Genomic DNA, 19366 nt, shown 5'->3' with positions numbered 1-19366 from the left:
CCTGAGAGGGAAAATTCTTAAAGATGGGGAGATCAGGGAAAAATTTGTGGAGGGAAGGGAAACATAGCTGGGCTTTTAAAAATGCTCTGAAAGTTCTATTTACAGCTTTGGGATTAAAAAGAATGCCAAGAATCAGTTAATTCACTGTCTGAATTCCTATGTGAATTCCATGTGTTAGAATGCTATGTGGGAGTAGAGCCCTTACCCTGAAAGAGATTATAATTTAGTTGGGGGGGAAGAAGAATCATATATACATGTAAACATACACAACTAATATTAATATTAATCAACCAATAATGTTTATTATTGGCAAGGCCAGTAATATTAGTCATTAGCACAGATAATAATTGCTTTGGAGTTGGGAGAAGAAAAGAGATTTTTCATAGGTGATCAGGAAAAGCTTTACAATGGACTTGAACCTGATCTTGAAGGATGGGTAATAGAAGACAAACATTTTCTCCAATTGTCATGATAGCCTTAATGAGATCAGTTATGTGGGTATATATATATATATTAGGTTCATTGTGTGAAGAAACAAAGCCAGGGGATGAATTCTCTTGTCTGAGGTCACACAGTTAGTAAGCTTTGGATTTGGGATTTGAATTTAGAACTTTCCTGACTCCAAATCCATGCCCTTACCATTGTACAACACTTTCTCAGTATAGGATGGGTAAAGAGGCTCAGGGAAGACATTCCAGACATGGAGGAGTTGTGAGGAAAGACAAGCAAGTGATATGAGAACTAAAGCACTCCCAACATCCAAGGTAGGGATGCTATGTTATTTGAATGATTTAGCATAGTTTTCTTAGATGGAGTCCCCCAGTGGAAGTGCCAGTAGAAGAGAGAAGGTTCTTTAGAATCATAAAGTCAAGAACTAGAAAGATCCTTAGAGTTGGTCTAGTCCAACCTCTTCCTTTTACACCTAAAAAAACTGAGGTCCAGAGAGTATAATAATCAGATAAATAAATAATAGAACCAAATTCAATTGCAAGTCCTTTGACTTCAAATATAATGCTTTTTGAGCATAAAACTGGAGTACAGAATATCTCTCTTTACATTACCTATTTCATTCATAACATTATTTTATTCAATAAATGTTTATTAAATATATCCAGAATGCAGAGCACTGTGCTAAGCCTGATAATGTGGCAGGTGAGAACATATAAAAATAGAGAGAACTCAGTCCTTGCCCTCATGGAGATTACAGTCTAAAACTATTTAAGTTAAGTGATTCCGGGACTTTACATAAACTCACTGCTAGTTGTACTTTTCTCCCCCCCTTCTTTCTTGTTTTAGTGCTGGCCCTTGCTTCAGGCCCAGAGCTAGGTAAGCTCACATTCTTAGGCCTCGTTGGAATAATTGATCCTCCAAGAGCAGGAGTCAAAGAAGCCGTGCATGTCCTGTCCAAGTCGGGCGTGTCAGTCAAAATGATCACAGGGGATGCTCTGGAAACTGCTCTGGCTATAGGTAACAAACCAGTGGTGTTGGGCTTCTCATGCTGAAGAATGGTGCCATCTTAGCAAGAAAATGAAATTTTTTTTATTTTCCCTGAAAAATGTTGGTTTGGGTACTTGAGATATTCCTGAGAAAGTTCAGCAGAATAACCCCATCATTGCCCTAGCTCCACTGTGATCTGGGATGGGGGGGGCACATCAAGCAAATTTACTTTTCTGGGAATAGGACCCTTCATGATGAGAATAGCCTACCCCAGGGGTTTTCATGAATTCCCAGAATCAGTAGGAACCTTTGGGGTCAAGCACCTATCTTAAGGCAACTGTCTCCTCTCTAACATAATTTCACTATGGCTTAAAGCAAAACTCAATTTAGTGATTGATTTGAATTATACCATAAATTCCTATTATTTAAACACCTTGTTATCTTGTAGACTGAATTATTCTACAAGTGAAATTGTATCTGCAAGTCTGTGTGACCTCTGCTAAGTTGAGATGATCTATAAGGCCTATTCCAGATCTATTATTCTGTGACTTTCAGGAAGTTCACATTCAGTTTACTGGAAATAGTGAAGATGGTCATGAGTAATAACTGAATGCATCATGTACTTTCTTTTTTTTCTTTTTTTTTTACATCATGTACTTTACAAAAGAGATTTTTAACCTAAATGTCTAATATGTGTGATTCTAAATGTTGTTTTTTTTTTCCTAATTGCTATTGTTGCTTTTATTCTGTCTTCCATCAATTTTCTACTAATATGCTGGGCTTTATTTCAAAAAATTTACAGTAGATGTAGAGATTGAAGAAGGATAGAACTAGGAAAAAACATAAGAAAGGACTCACCCAGAGTTTGGAGAGTTCTTTTTAGATCATATCATTTAGACGGGCTTTTGTTTAAAGGCAGAAACATTGGCCTGTGCAATGGGAAATTAAAAGCTATGTCAGGAGAAGAAGTGGAAAACATGGAGAAGTCTGAGCTCTCAGCCAAAGTCAGAAAGGTAATAACCCTTTTTTTTTCCTGTGGATATGTGTATATGGGGGGGGGGGGTAGTAGGTGGGAAGGAAGGAGCAGAGGGAGATAATGCCTACATTTGAGATTTGTTATCAGAGTCATGCATCTCTTTTTTTCCTCCTGTGTTATTCAGGTGTCAATATTTTTCAGGACAAGTCCAAAGCACAAACTCAAAATAATAAAGGTATGTGCTGAACCAGGAGCTGGAATCAAGTACAGGGCTGGGAAGTACCTACCTATTAGGTATTAAATGAGATTATAACTAACACAGTGCCTGCCTTCATGTAACTTAGGGTCTATCAGGGGAGGGAGAATAAGCCATATACATTGATCATGCTAATACAAAATGGGGTACAATTAATTAAACAGACAGGTGGCTACCATGTTGATTCCAGGGAGGTTATGATTTTTCAGCCACAGCTGTTTACAAAAACTACTTAATAAATTGCAAAGGGGTTGAAAGTTATGTGATGAAAGCATAGAACTTTGAAGTACATGTAGTAAATCTTTGGCAAGTTTCTTCCACAAAGCAGATGTTATAACTCATTTGATGATGGAAAAAAAAATGTAAAAATTTAGTCACAAATGAGCAACTTTTCAGCTGTCAAGTACATGATATTTTTTTTACCCGAGTAGGTTTAGATTGTAAAGGACCCAAAAGGATGCCAGTTCAGGGTGTGGGAATTAGTGTTGATTGCCCTCTGTCTTTCCCAAGGCTCTGCAGGAATCTGGTGCTATCGTGGGGATGACAGGGGATGGTGTCAATGATGCAGTAGCTCTAAAATCTGCTGATATTGGAATCGCCATGGGGCAAACAGGGACAGATGTCAGTAAAGAAGCTGCTAATATGATATTAGTAGATGATGACTTCTCTACAATAATGTGAGTTGCATTTCAAGCATTCTTGGTTATTGGCAAAAGCACCTTTAGTACATATAGATGCTTTCCTCTGATGTAAAAACACAATTGTCCAGGAGTTCTAGGTCTGCTACTAATTAGTCATTCTACTTTAAACAAATCATTACATCTGAGTCTCAATTTTCTTATCTGTAAAATGGGGATGATACCAGTAGTCATGCTTACTTTCCATGATACTTGTGAGATTCAGTTATAACAAAAACTCACATTTCAGTCCATAAAACACTATCTCCATAGACAATCTATGAGGTAGACAGTTATCCTCATTTTGCAGATGAAGAAAATAAGGCACAGAGAAGTTACTAAGACCTAATTAACTCCACGTCAACCGATTCTTCTCTTAAAACTTTTCTACCTCTCAAATATGGCCAAAGAATACAGAGGTACTTTGTAAACTGTGAAGTACTTGTAATATATCATATTTTATTATTTGCATGAGATTCATTATGTATAGGCACAATGTTAGATCCCAGTTTTTTAAACTTTTAGAAAAACAGCAGGATCTCTAAGAAAGAATCCATATAATAGTTTCCAGTTAAGATAGTTAAAAACACCTAACTACATAGATACTGAATCTGAAATCACAACATAGTGATTCAGGGGACAGTGTTTCTTCTGAATAGTAAACAGTTCCAGGAGAGAATGTCCTCCATAAGGCGGCATGACAAAACACCTGACTCTTTGGTGGCCTCATTACTTGGACCAGGTCTCAGTTCTGAAGTAGCCAGTGGCCTAGGCACCAATGTTCATGCTGAAGAGAGGTTTCAAGTGACAGAGATGGGCTAAGTTTCCAAGAACTATCCTGTATCATATTGATTGCGGACACTTTATACACCTGTTTGGGGCTTTGTGTCAGCAAGTAGAGAGAGTGCCTAGTTAGCTAGGTTTATTTGCATATTCAGTTATAGGAATATGCTGTATGTAAAAGAAAACCTGATACATAAAACTCAGCTCATAAGAGTTCATCTAGAGGATGATGTTTTGTTTAACAATGTAATTTGATGCAAGACCTCCTAAACAGAAACTAAAGATGTGGTCTGAATTTCCTATGGCACCTAGGAGAGTATCTTGCCCCTGTTGTTGTTCAGTCTTTGTTAGTTGTATCTTACTCTTGGTAACCCTATTTTCTTGGCAAAGATACTGGAATGGTTTACCATTTCCTTCTCCGGCTCATTTTACAAATGAGGAAATTAAGGTAAACAGTGTCAAGTGACTTGCCTGGTTCATACAACTAGGAAGTAGCTGAGGCCAGGAATGAGTCTATTCACTATCACCTAGCTGCCCCATCTTATTCCTAAAAGGGGTCTAATAAACATATACTGGAACACATCCATACATAACTTTCCAAAATTGCCTCTGCTGTAGTCAGGTATCAATGGAAATTGTGCTGCATTTGTCATTAAGGGTGCTGGGTTTTAAGCCAGCCTCTACTAAGCAGTTTAGTAACACTGTCCAAGTCATTTCCCTTCCCTGAACCTGTTTTTTCTACTATTAAAAAGCAGGGTTGAACCAGATCATCTCCAGTTCAAAAGCCTAGAATTTCATGATATTATTGTGCTAATTAAGGTTCTACCTGCACAGTTCAATAAATATATCTTATTTCATTTATGTGTTTTAATACTAAAAATTAGGCATCTTTATTCTCATCAATGATGTGACTGAATTGTAAAAGGATTTTATGAAAATTCTTCCAAAAGCCAAGGTAGTTAGCATAATCCCCCTAGCTTTCCCTTCTTTCCCCTCTGGGTCTTTAATAAGTCTTTAATAAGTCTTCAGTGGGGCAAAAGGAAGCCAATACATCCATCTCTGAATGGGGATTCTTAGACATGAGGCATCACTGTAATGACTGGAGGAGACTTTAAAGAAGGAATTTCTTTAAATATTCACAATTATTATATAAGCTTCCATTTATTATAAATGCTTACAAAATGCTGCTTATATCAAGAAGTTTATAGTCTAACTAAGGATGGGAACCATAAACCCATGACAAAAGGGCAGGCAACAATAATTCCTACTTTAAGGTTACTTAGATTCAGGGTTGGGGTAAGGATTAGAGTAAATGGTTTCTGAGATCCCTTCCTATTCTGGGATTTTTGGTAAAAAATCAGAAATCAGACCCATCATCACTCTCATCCAACCTGCTCCAGCCCATCTTCCACTCATCTATTAAAATCATCTTCTGAAAATGCAGGTCTGAGCACATCACTGTCCCTACAAATTCAGTAAATTCCAACGACTTCCTATTGCTTCTAGGATCAAATTTCTTTGGGACTTTTAAAACCTTTGTAATCTATCCCCTTCCTCCTCTTTTTCCAGTCTTCTTGTACTTTATTCCCCTCTAAGTATTTTGTAAACCAATTACTCTGGCCTTCTTCTATCTCCTGGCTACATAGTATTAGTCTTAATTGCAGTTATCATCATTATCATGTACATAGTGCTCTGAGGTTTACATAGCTCTTTATGTATTATTTCATTTGATCCCCTATGAAGTAGATGCTATTTTTATTCCCATTTTAGAAAAGAGGAAACTGAGCAGATACAGTAAAGTGATTTGCCTAGGGTCACCCAGCTAGTAAGTGTCTGAGGGAGAATTTGAATTCAAGTCTTCCTGAGTCCAGGAAAATTTTATGGTAGGTGCTTTTGGGAGATAAAAAAGTTAATATAAAACTTAATCTCTGTCTTTGTGGAGTTTATAACATGGTAAAGGGATAAAGGCATCAACACATATAGCTATAATACAAACTGTCACATGATAAACATGTTAAAGGTACATAGCATCTGGTTCATTTGCTTTCTTATTCTTCCAGGAATGCAGTAGAGGAAGGAAAAGGAATTTTTTATAACATCAAAAATTTTGTACGGTTTCAGCTCAGCACGTAAGTACAGACTTGCATGCACATCAGATAAAAATTATCTTCTCCCCCCCCCCCCCCCAAGTAGTTCTCTGTTTATCCACTCTCTTCTGGTTTTGTTTTCTAGGAGTATTTCTGCTTTAAGCCTGATTACTCTATCCACAGTGTTTAACTTGCCCAATCCCCTCAATGCAATGCAGATTCTTTGGATTAACATTATCATGGATGGACCACCAGCTCAAAGGTGAGGAGAGCTTCAAGTTCTTATAAATATACTCTTTTTTTTTAGATTTTTTTTTTTGCAAGGCAATGGGGTTAAGTGGCTTGCCCAAAGCCACACAGCTAGGTAATTATTAAGTGTCTGAGGCCGGATTTGAACTCAGGTATTCCTGACTCCAGGGCTGTGCCACCTAGCCGTCCCTATAAATATACTCTTAAGATTACTTAGTGATCTCCTAGATCAAGGTATTTGCCCAATGTCCCAAAAGATTCTCAGTGGATCTCAATTTCCCCAGCTTTAAAGAGGTTTTGCCCTAACTGGTCTCTAAATTTCTTACACCAAATTGAGAATTCAGGTCTACTGACTCTCTGACTAAGCGTGGGACAGGATTACATAATGCCTTCAACTCTTCCAGTTTGTAGTAAATTCCTTCAGGGGAAGACTGTTGGCCTTTTTTTTTTAAGGTTTTTTTTTTGGCAAGGCAATGGGGTTAAGTGACTTGCCCAAGGTCACACAGCCAGGTAATTATTAAGTGTCTGAGGTCAAATTTGAACTTAGGTACTCCTGACTCTAGAGTCAGTGCTCTATCCACTCTGCCACCTAGTGGCCCTCTGTTGGCCTTCTTGAGCCTCGTATCACTTCCAGTATCTAGCCCAGTGTTATAAAGAGTGGGCACATTAAGTGCCTGATCCAATATGGAAACATATTAAACTTATATGTATAACCTATATCAGATTATTCACTGTCATGGGGAGGTGGAAGAGAAAGGAGGGAAGCAGAAAAATATGGAATGCAAAAACTTACAAAAAGATGAATGTTGAAAACTATCTTTGCATGTAAATGAATAAAACAAAATAAAATAATGCATCTGATAAATGAATCTATGTTCTGTATTTCCTTTTACTGGGTGGTATTTCAAATAATTATATTTTGTTTTGAATAGTTTGGGAGTAGAACCAGTTGACAAAGATGCCCTGAAGCATCCCCCTAGGAGTGTGAAAGACACGATTCTCAGTAAAGCACTCATTTTGAAAATTCTAATATCTGCTGCCATTATCATCAGTGGAACCCTCTTTATCTTTTGGAAAGAGGTAAGGCAGAGAGTCTATTGGATTTCATTCTTTCCTCTTCACTGATATTCCTCTTTGGTGTCAGCAAGCAGTTATTAAAGACTTAAGTAAGACATGGTGCTAAGATTTGGAGATACAAAGAAAGAGTAAAACAAAAGAAAGAGCAAAATTTAGATGTCACACAGCTGTACAAATGTGAGTTGGTGATAGTGACTTGCTGCCCTCATGAAGCTCATAGGTTAATGGGGAGATATCATGGAAACAACTAAGTACAAACAAACTAAATATAGGAGAAATTGGAAATAATCAATAGAGAAGAAGCCAGATTCTGACTCCGTTTAACTTTTTACTTCCCAGTAAGAGCTGCTTTGTTTTCATCATTGTTATCAATCACTCCTGCCCATATCCCAAAACATCTAAAGTCTCTGTCTGTCCCTTAATTTGTGATTGGAGTAGTGGTGGTAATTTTCCTCAGTTTTGAAGAATTTCACAATATCAGGGAAGCGATCTCATTACTTCCTCATAATATTAGTTAAAGTGGCTGGCATGTGCAAAGAGGTCATTCTCATTATCCTATCGAAGCCTACTAACCTGGCAGAGTTAGATCAGGGCAGTTGGAACTGCCTAAGGCAGACCATGTTTTATGCATGAGAAATAAAGTCTCATGGTAGAATTCAAAACTTGGGGGAAAAGGTCTGTTCAAGCTGTCTTTGCAAAGAAGGGGCTGATTCTGTAAAAACCAGTCAAAGCCAAATGAGCGTCCTCCCATATTATCTTTGGAAGCTGATTTTGCTGAGTGCGGTCACATTACTATATAAATGAAATACTATTATGACAGGTATTGTTTGCATAATGGAAGACAGACTAAGACTAAGAACCCTTAAATATATTGTACTTTATAGTTTACCAAGTGCTTTTCTCACAGTGTTCCTCTGAGATGGACACTGTGAACATTGTTGTCATGAATGAAGAAACTGTGGTCTTAAGACACAAAATGACTTGCCTATGATCCCACAGGAGCTAGAAGGTGATGTCTTTGTATCTTAAAACTGTCTTCTGCTTTTAGATTGTCTGCTACACTGAGCAGTTTACAAAATGTTTATGATTCCTCTTTGAAATGGTTTTTAAAATTAGTTTGGATCCTGAAAGAAAATGACTTTTATTACTTTATAGGATTGCATCCTTTTTGATCAATATTGTAACCCCCCCCCTTAATCACTAGCTTCCAAATAACTTTATGTTATTTCTAAAAATCAAGTCAATAATGACTTGTCACCAAGAGAGAAGACACAATAAATAAAACAAGGTACCTGAACTCAGCAGTGAAATGCTTAGGACAGGCCATACAATCAGATGACAATGAGGGAAGGTATAAGAATAAATGAGAGACATACCAAGTACAGAATACTATGGCAGTTTGAGGAGGGAGATGTCACACAGCGGTACAAATGTGAGATGCTGACAGTGACTTGCTGCTCTATGACTTGGAAAAGTTACTATTCCTCTCTGGGACTGCTCCCTTCTCTTCAAAATGAAGCAGTTGGCCAGATAATCTTTAAAGTCCATTTCCCATCCAGATTCTGCAACAATTTAATATCATCTTGTGAAAATACCAACTGAAACTTGAAAAAGACAGGAAATACAGTTGTTCCATTCACTCACAGTCTCTTATTGGTCCAATGCAGTTGAAACAAATAGGGATTATTGTCCCTTATATTTGTAAGGCACTTTGTTTATAAAGTTCCAGACTTCAGTAATATCTCCTCTAGACCTCTCTTTCCAGATTGGAAGAGCCTTACTCTTTTTAGTCTGTTCTCACAGAGATATTTCATTTAATCCCTTCAACAATCCTAACAAAATAAGAAGAGTAGATAGTAATATCTCTATTTTACACATGAAGTGATTAAATTTTCTTTTCTCTAGACAAAAACCTCTCAGAGCTTCCTTCAAGAACATTATCTTGAAGCTTCTTATCATTCTGATTACCTTTGTCTACATGTTCTCTATTTTGTTAGTGTCTATCCTGAAATAAGGCTTTTTAGAAGTTATCACACTGGATCAAACCTCAGAGCTGAATTCATTCAGCAAAATGTTTGTCTCTGACTTGCACACTGTCAAGAAAATTATGAACATGGCTATTCTCATTGACTTTTCACATCCTCGTTTCCTTTGGGAATCCAGGGTGAATAATCTTTATAAGTGCTATAATTGCCCCTAAGTTTGCATAAATTGTTGCACAAAATGGTATTTTCTTTGATGTTTCTTATATTACATTGTTAAACAGTTCAAGGAGGGTTAAGTAGACATTGTCCTAATCTAGTGTTCTGGAAAATGGTAAGTCTATTATCACCTGACCCAAACCATCCATAATGATATAAATCTTAATCATATTCCTTCTTAATTTTCATGTTTCCTGACAGAAATGTCCTACCCTTCTCCATCACTCCTTACACAGAATTTTCTCCATTATCTCCACCATTTTAAATGCTCCTTCAGCTTCATCTCAGAATTACACAGGGCATACCAGGTTCCAGTGTATCAAGGTTTTTTTCCAAGGGAAAAAAAATGTTATCATCTTTTTCCAATATTAGCTGATCTTTGAATCCAGTAATACATAAGACTACTATTTACATGGAATAGTCTACAATGACATCTAGGTCACTTCTTGGGTTACAAAGAATGGCACTGAATTTATCCCCCTTTGATCTCTTCTAAACACAGTCTAAATCACACATGTACACATTGATGCTTTTCTTTGACTACTTAGAATTGCTCAGTGTTACCAATAGACTTGGAGACTTTCCTATACTCCTTTTTCCAGATCATTGTAAACATAGAAATAGTGATATGTAGAGAGACGATAGTCAGATGAAGATTATTCCTTTGAGTAACCAACTACTTACATTTCTCCATCTAAAGAAGAGCCAATTTATCCCTACTTTCTCTGTCTGTAAATTGAATTGTTGTCCAGCGTTTCTTTCTCAAAAAAAAAAAATTGGGTGGTTCCTTGGCATGGGCATCTTGGGAAATCTACATAGATAATATAGCATCAAAATTTTATACACATTTTATCCATTCCATGCTTTACTCCCTCAAAGAATTAAAATAGGTTAGTCAGGAGTTATTTCTTGCCTTACCTTTGGTAGGTGCAGGAATTCTATTCCTTATTGACTTCTGGTTTTCAGTTATTTTTAATCTTTGAACTAAGTTGTGGTCATAATAGTTTTCTGCTTCAGTTTACTAGTTCAGTAGCCATATGCAGCATTGTTTGTTTTGACCAACATATGTTGTCACCCCAGAATTCCTTAACTGTTTATAAATCAATTCCATCTGGATCCAGTGATTTTTCATCTTTAGCTATTAGTTTTATGGCAGCATAGTATATTCTTATAGTAACTCAATTCTGTATAATTCAGGAGCAGAAATAGGGGGAAATGTCTCCATCTTCATCCTTACCCAGGAATATTCTGATGGATTCTTCCATTAATGAATTGCTTCAAGGCTAATAACTTTTCCTCTTTTGCAACATTCCATTTTACATACATTTTACTAGATTCCTGATGGCAAGGAAGTCACACCAAGGACGACGACGATGACATTCACTTGTTTTGTGTTTTTTGATCTTTTCAATGCCTTGACGTGCCGTTCTCAGGTGAGACAGATGTTGTCTGATTGTTCCAACTATATAATCAGTATTTTCTAACTGTTTTTTGTTAGACAATGGAGCAATAAATGTATTGTGCCCAAAAGAAATTACAACATGATTTAGCAGGAGACAGCGGGAGAGTAGAAAGAGTACTGAATATCCAATCAGAAGAACTTAGCCCCAAATCTAACTTAAAATACCTGTCTGTGTTTGAAGCTGTTGGGGAAGTCATTCAAATGACTTGCCCTCAGGTTCCCCATTTGTAAAATGAGGGAATAAGTAAATAATTTCTCTGGTTTCTCATAACTCTACAGCTCCTAGAAGCTGTTCTGTGGTTCAAATAGATACATTTTCAGTGAGGGTCCTTTCATTTTGGGCTGACATTCTAAAACTAGTATTGTGTTTGTTTATTTTGTTTTTGTTTTTCTACTTACACCATACAGACAAAGCTGATATTTGAGATCGGGTTTTTCAGAAATCGCATGTTTCTATATTCAGTGCTAGGATCCATCCTGGGGCAGCTGGCTGTGATCTATATTCCACCACTACAGAAAATCTTTCAGACTGAAAATTTGGGAGCACTAGGTAAGTGAGTGAGGTATGAGGAAAATAAAGAGGATGTTGAATCAGAATGTTACTCGGTAATGCCAGTATGAAAATAGGTTGTAAAAGGAGACAGGCTATGGAAATGTATGCCAGTAGGAGTGACCAAAATCACGGCACAGCCAATATCCAAGATGGCTAGCACAAAACCATTAAATTACAATGGAAACAGATTAAGTACTTCGAGATTTACAAAACATTTTCTTCACAACAATTATGTAAGGTAAATATTTCTATTATCATTGTCTCTGTTTACAGATAAGTCTTGGATTAAATAATATGTCTAACCTAAGTTTTCACAACTAGCATGCATCAGGATTTAACCTAGGATTCCCTGACCCTGAGGCTACAATTGTCTCCACCATTCCACGATGACTCACATTCTATATGGAGTTAACTGAGCGCATGAGTGGAGGAGTAATATGATTAGTATTCTGTATTAAGAATACTACTTTAGGGGTGGCTAGGTGGCACAGTGGATAGAGCACTGGCCTTGAAGTCAGGAGTACCTGGGTTCAAATCCAGCCTCAGGCACTTAATAATTACCTAGCTGTGTGGCCTTGGGCAAGCCACTTAACCCCATTGCCTTGAAAAATCTAAAAAAAAAAAAGAATACTACTTTAACATCTAGATGAAGAGGCAAGGAAACCATTTAGGAGGCTATGATTGTCCAGGTAAAGTGAAAAATGAGTAATGACACTAAATGTAGAAGGGAAGAAGAGTTAAGAGAGTCTAAGAAGACAGAAATTTAAGGATTTGGCAAGTGACTGGATATGGGTGATGAGAAAACAGAAAGAGTTGACTCCAGGATTTTGGAGACTGGGTGACTAGAATAATTCTGTCTTAATAGAAATTATGTCAGAGGAAATGACATTTCTGAAGGGAAGATGGGTAATTTGAAGTGTTAACCAGATATAATCAGGCAGAAATGGCCAGCAGGCAGCTAGAAAATAGTTCAGAGAACGATTGGGGCTATATAGGATCAGTCATTCAACAAATATTGAAGTGAAAGGAAGTTTTCTAGTATTATTAGGAGTGACAACATGTGTATATACAGGTACATACAAAATAAATGCTAAGTAGTATTGGAGGGATAGCATCAGCAATAAGGAACAGGGTAGGTAGGAAAAAGCCTTCATAGGTTGGTGCGTGCTTTGAGTTTTAAAGGTAAAATCTCATTCTGAGAGAAAGACATGAGGAAGGAATACTTTCCAAAATGGAGGAAGTCTGTGCAAAGGCAGAAGGACAGGAAGCGAAGTATGTATGAGAAATAGCTGAAAATGTGGTTTTATTGGGCCATGGAGGGATAAATCACAAGAAAATTTTGAGCCTCTTTCAGTAGTAGAAAATCTTGAATGTGAGCCTGATAGGGATAGTGTTCATTTGCACACACACACACACACCCCTACATAAAAGCACATGTGTATGATAAGACAAAAAAAATAGGTTGGGAAGGATTTTAAATGCTAAATAGGAGAGCCTATATTTGATTATGAGCCATCAAAGCTTGAGTAGAAAATCGTCTGCACTTCAACTGTGAGGAGGATGGATTAGAGAGGGACAGTTTAGGGACATGGAAACTATGAAGTAGTTCAGAGAAGAGATGATAAGACCCTGCTGATGACTCTACAGATAGGGAAAAGAAAGTGAAAGTGAGATTCAGAAGTATAAATGACAAGATTTGGCAACTATTTGAATATATAGTGAGGGAGAATGAGGAGTCAAGAACAATACTCAGAATGAGACTTGGGTGACTAGAAAGTAGTGGGGGGAGGACAGAAGGAGGAGGATTTGAGGTAGGGGAGGAAGGAAGTGTTGTTCATGAGATGGGTAGGTTGAGAATGATGAGTTGGGTTTTGAATATATTGAGTTTCAAATGTCCAACACAAAATTGGAATTTTAGGACTCGAAAGTAGAACAGACTGGAGCTAGTTATAGTTATCTGCAAAGATAATTAAAATCATGGGATCTGATGAAATCACCAAAAAGTCAGTGTAAATTGTGAAGAAGGTCCAAGACAGAGCCTTAGACTTCAAACAGAAGCTATGATAAGGATTATGAATAAAGAAGACTGAGGAGGGGTCAGATGGGAAGGAGAACCAAGAAAGTAGTATCTAAAATAAAAAAAAAAAACCTAGAGAATCTCCAGAAGATAGGAGGCCAGGAGTGTCAAATGCTGCAGAAGAGTCAAGAACAGTAATAGGTAGAGTTGGAAGGAACCTTAGCAATTATCTAAACCAAACTCTTTATTTTATAGATGAGAAATTGGCATGCTAATAGGCATAGGATAAGTGGCAGAGCCAGGATTCAAATCAATATCTTGATTAAATCCAATTTCAGTACACTTTTCATTATATCACTTGTTGGCAACCATCTATATGGAGGTTAAAAACTGAAACCATAGAAATGGATATCATCACTTTTTGAGACACGGTAGAGAGGAGAGAATGACACTGATTTCAGAGCCTCAGAAGAATAGTGACATTGTTGATAATGGTTTGGGAGAGAAGATAATGGGTCCCATTTTGGACATGCTGAGTTTAAGATGTGCCAAAGATGGTAAGAATTGTGTAACTACACAGGAAAGAATTTAGGGCTGAATATTGAGATCTGGGAATTGTCTGCATAACTAAATCCATGGGAGCTGATGGGATCAAGTGAGAATATAGTGGGAAGGAAAAAAAGGAGGAAAAGAGTCTAATTACAGAGCCCAAAAACATCCTAACAAGGATGAAAGTATCACCTATCCCTCAGGATTATTGGAGGAAGGAACACAAGTTGAAATAAACCTGTGCAGCTGGTGGCTGTGTTCTCTGGGTTGCTTTTCATGAAGAAGTATGAAGGGAAGAGGTGAATTGCCTGTGAATTTTAATATGTTGCTAGGACCTTGATAAGGACTAAGACAGATAGTTCCTCTGAATAGTAAAAAGTTTTTTATACTTTTCTCTGAAATGTGCAATTCATGATTTTTCTTCTTTTACTTCTTGGCAGACTTGTTGTTTTTAACGGGCTTGGCTTCATCTGTGTTCATTCTATCAGAGCTCATCAAATTATGTGAAAAATACTGTTGCAGAATGGAGAAAGCCAAGACTCACCACGAAGCAGTGTAATGGATTCCAACCAGTGTAACATTTTTATAAATAGTGTATATTTTTGCTGAAACTGTGACCTGTTTTTTCTGAAATGCACACAAAGACATATTTTTAGATAACACCATCACTTATGTTGATGACTCCTTTGGCTGCCAGACTTGATTCTTCTCCTATGAAAAACCTTCCATAATCTGTATCCATTTACCCTGGATGGTTCCAAACTACAGCAGGCAAAGGTTCTGTTTCTACAATGTGTTATTCACTTTATACATATAAGGGCTATCATTCTGGGAATCAGAACTGTGCCTGGCAGAGAAATCTCACACTATTTATTTATTAAATTACAGTGATTTTTATTAATAAAATATATTAAACTGAGAATAAGAGCATTTTCTAATGAATAATCTGGATTTTTAGACTGATTTCAGGTGGTTGACATGTATTCTTTTACATCTGATGCATATCTGTAGAGTCATTAGAAAGTAAAAAGTATTAGAATGCTGGACTCCTAGCCTTAACTGTTTCCACTTCCTAGCTATGTAGTCTTATTGAACTTCTCAAACTTAGTTCTTCCTTTATCAGACATCATGTAGAGCACTGGCCTTAACTGGCTCATAGGGTGGTTTGTGAAGATAAAATGGGTTAAAGTAGATATGTAAAGTGACAGCTAGGTGGTGCAGTGTGAATAGAGTGCTGGTCCTGAGGTCAGGAGGACCTGCATTCAAATCTAGCCTCAGACACTTCCTGTCTGTGTGACCCTGGGTAAGTCCTTTAACCCTGTTTGACTCAGTTTCCTCATCTGTCAAACTGGAGAAGGAAATGGCAAATCACTTCTGTATCTCTGCCAAGAAAACCCCAAGTTGGGTCACAAAGAGCCAGACATGACTAATTGACAAAGTAATAATAAAATGTATGTGAAAATGAGAGTTTAAAATTTAAAGTGCTAGAAAGAATGGTAATAGATCACAGTCACCTATAACCAAAATACTGGACCATTTACTCAATTCTGAAACTAATATTGTGTTGTCAATAATCTAGGAAACATCATAGGTTCAATAAACAAAGGGTGTTACTTGTAAAACTAAAATAATTCTCTTGGCTTTTCAAGTAACATGTGGTTGCCCTCTAAAAAGGCATTCAAAGTGATAAGTATCTCAGAGTTTTCACACCTAAGACAGAACTTCCAGGAGCTGGGACATATAAATTCTATTCCTGTTTTATTCAAAGAATATATCTTTCTTTTTTTAAAAAAGTCTTTGGGTGAGAGATGGTTGGGAGGGAAGAGAAGGTCTCACCAGGTTCTACAAAGAATCATAATACTTTTAACTCAGCCCCTCATGATACTCTGAAAAATTCTTACTCTTTTTTTTAAAAAAAATCCAATTTATTATTTATTTTGTATGTTCTTTTCTTTTTAATTGAGTTCCAAATTCTCTCCTTCCCATTCCCTCCCACAACCACTGAGAAAGCAAGTAATATATCAATTGTCCATGAAAAATCATGCAAAACACTTCCATATTAACCATATTGTTAAAAAAAAAACAAAAAATATGAGAAAAGTATACTTCATTTTGCACTCAGTTCGATAGTTCTCTCTTATTGGAACATTTTTTCATCATTAGCCATTTGGAACTGTCCTAGATTATTGTACTGATCAGAGTATCAGTTAAGTCTTTCATAGTTGATCATGACAGCATTGGTATTATTAGTCTTTACCACCACAAAAAGATCAACTACAAATATTTTTGCATACAGGTCTTTTTACCTCTTTGGGATACAGACCAAAAAGGAAGGTGATGAGAAAGTGGGATATACTAGGAGAAGAGGGAAAAGAGAGTTAGATTGGTGAAAAGTTTGTCAGTTAAAAGAACTTTTTCAATGAAGGAGAAAATGGGGTTAGTGGTAGAAGGCAATGGTTCAGAGGGTATGCAGAGTTTTATGATCTTTTCGGCATAGTTCTAAATTGTTCTCCGGAATGGTTGAACTGGTTCATTACTCCCTCAGCAAATCATTAGTGTGTTTATTTTTCCCTCTAGCATGTCATTTCTGATAGGTTTAAGGTAGTACCTCAAAAGCTGTTTGAATTTTTAACAGTGATTTTTTTTCTATTTCCCCTTATTTTATTTTTTAAATTTATTTATTTATTTTTAAATTTTACAATTTTTCCCCTAATTTCACTTCCTCCCCCTACCCCCCACAGAAAGCAGCATTAGTCTTTACATTGTTTCCATGGTATACATTGATCTAAGTTGAATGTGATAAGAGAGAAATCATATCCTTAAGGAAGAAACATAAAGTATAAGAGATAGCAAAGTTACATAATAAGATAACATTTTTTTAAAAATTAAAGGTAATAGTCTTTGGTATTTGTTTAAACTCCACAATTCTTTCGCTGTATACATATGGTATTCTCCATCACAGATATCCCAAAATTGTGCCTGATTGTTGCACTGATGAAATAAGCAAGTCACATTAAGTTTGATCATCACCCCCATGTTGCTGTTAGGGTATCCAATGTTTTTCTGGTTCTGCTCATCTTGCTCAGCATCAGTTCATGCAAATCCTTCCAGGCTTCTCTGAATTCCCATCCCTCCTGGTTTCTACTAGAACAATAGTGTTCCATCATATACATATACCACAGTTGATTAAGTCATTTCCCCAAATGATGGACATTCACTCAATTTCCATTTCTTTGCCACCACAAACAGCTGCTATGAATATTTTTGTACAAGAGATGTTTTTACCCCTTTCCATTCCTTTTACCCCTTACCTCTTCGGGATATAGATGCAGTAGTGGTATTGCTGGATCAAAGGGTATGCACATTTTTGTTGCCCTTTGGGGGTAATTCCAAATTGTTCTCCGGAAAGGTTGGATGAATTCACAGCTCACACAACAATGCAATAGTGTCCCAGATTTCCCACATCCCTTCCAATATTGATCATTGTCCTTTTTGGTCATATTGGCCAGTCTGAGAAGTGTGAGGTGGTACTTCAGAGATGCTTTAATTTGCATTTCTCTAATAAATAGTGATTTAGAGCAATTTTTCATATGACTTTGGATTGCTTTGATTTCCTCATCTGTAAATTGCCTTGGCATATCCTTTGACCATTTGTCAATTTGGGAATGGCTTATTTTTTTTTTAAATTTGACTCAGTTCTCTGTATATTTTAGAAATGAGTTCCTTTGTCAGAAATACTAGTTGCAAAAATTGCTTCCCAATTTACTACATTCTTTTGATCTTGGTTACAGTGTTTTGTCTGTGCAAAAGCCTTTTGATTTAATGTAATCAAAATTGTCTAGTTTGTTTTAATGTTCTCTGTCTCTTCCTTAGTCATAAATTGCTTCCCTTTCCATAGATCTGACAGGTAAACTAGTTCTTGATCTTCTAGTTTGCTTATAGTATTGTTTTTTATGTCTAAATCCTGTATCCATTTGGATCTTATTTTGGTATATAGGGTGTGAGGTGTTGGTGTAATAATCTGTTTCTTCCATACTAACATCCAATTTTCCCAATAGTTTTTATCGAAGAGAGAGTTTTTATTGCAATAGCTGGACTCTGGGTTTATCAAACAGCAGATTACTATAATCATTTCCTGCTATTGTACCTAGTCTATTCCGCTGATCTACCACTCTATTTCTTAGCCAATACCAGACAGTTTTGATGACTGATGCTTTATAATATATTTTTAGATCTGATAGAGCTAAGCCACCTTCTTTTGCATTTTTTCCATTAAATTCCTAGAAATTTTTGACTTTTTCTTTCTCCATATGAATTTACTTTCAATTTTTTCTAACTCATTAAAGTAATTTTTTGGAATTTTGATTTGTAGGGCACTAAATAAGTAGTTTAATTTAAGTAGAATTGTCATTTTTATTATATTAGCTTGGCCTATCCCTGAGCTGTTGATATTTGCCCAGCTACTTAAATCTGATTTTATTTGTGTGAGAAGTGTTTTATAATTATTTTCAAAAAGTTTCTGAGTCTGTCGAAAGGTAGACTCCCAAATATTTTATACTGTCTGAAGTTACTTGGAATGAGATTTCTCTTTCTAGTTCTTTCTGCTTTATCTTGCTAGTCATATAGAAATGTTGAGGATTTATGAGGGTTATTTTATATCCTGCGACTTTAGTAAAGTTGTCAATTATTTCCAGTAGTTTTTTAGATGATTTTTTGGGATTCTCTAGGTATGCCATCATGTCATTTGCAAAGAGTGAAAGTTTTGTCTCTTCCTTCCCAATTCTAATTTTTTCAATTTCTTTTTTCTTTTCTTATTACTGAAGCTAACATTTCTAATATGATATTGAATAGTAGTGGTGATAATGGGCATCCTTGTATTGCCCCTGATCTTTAGAATGCCTCTAACCTATCCCCATTGCATATAATGCTTGTTGATGGTTTCAGATAGATATTGCTTATTATTCTATGGAACAATCCATTTATTCCTATATTTTCTATTTTTTTTTTTAGTAGGAATGGGTGCTGTATTTTGTCAAAAGCTT

The 19366-nt window shown here is 36.4% G+C and overlaps 1 protein-coding gene across 1 annotated transcript in view; it reads left to right on the top strand.

Annotated features, from left to right (window-relative positions):
- ATP2C2 (ATPase secretory pathway Ca2+ transporting 2) overlaps positions 1-18580 on the top strand; it is a 112111-nt gene extending 93531 nt beyond the window's left edge. The window contains exons 18-27 of the mRNA XM_074214015.1: positions 1297-1467; positions 2353-2450; positions 2598-2648; positions 3180-3346; positions 6190-6258; positions 6362-6478; positions 7398-7545; positions 11078-11176; positions 11614-11755; positions 14765-18580. Of these exons, the coding sequence (XP_074070116.1) occupies positions 1297-1467; positions 2353-2450; positions 2598-2648; positions 3180-3346; positions 6190-6258; positions 6362-6478; positions 7398-7545; positions 11078-11176; positions 11614-11755; positions 14765-14883 (1181 nt within the window). The 3' untranslated portion in view covers positions 14884-18580. The remainder of the gene's footprint in view (positions 1-1296; positions 1468-2352; positions 2451-2597; positions 2649-3179; positions 3347-6189; positions 6259-6361; positions 6479-7397; positions 7546-11077; positions 11177-11613; positions 11756-14764) is intronic.
- Positions 18581-19366: the final 786 nt, after the last annotated feature.

Source organism: Macrotis lagotis, chromosome 1 (assembly GCF_037893015.1).
Source record: "Macrotis lagotis isolate mMagLag1 chromosome 1, bilby.v1.9.chrom.fasta, whole genome shotgun sequence".
NCBI classification, from domain to species: Eukaryota; Metazoa; Chordata; class Mammalia; order Peramelemorphia; family Peramelidae; genus Macrotis; species Macrotis lagotis.
This window is presented reverse-complemented; position numbering and strand designations above follow the sequence as displayed.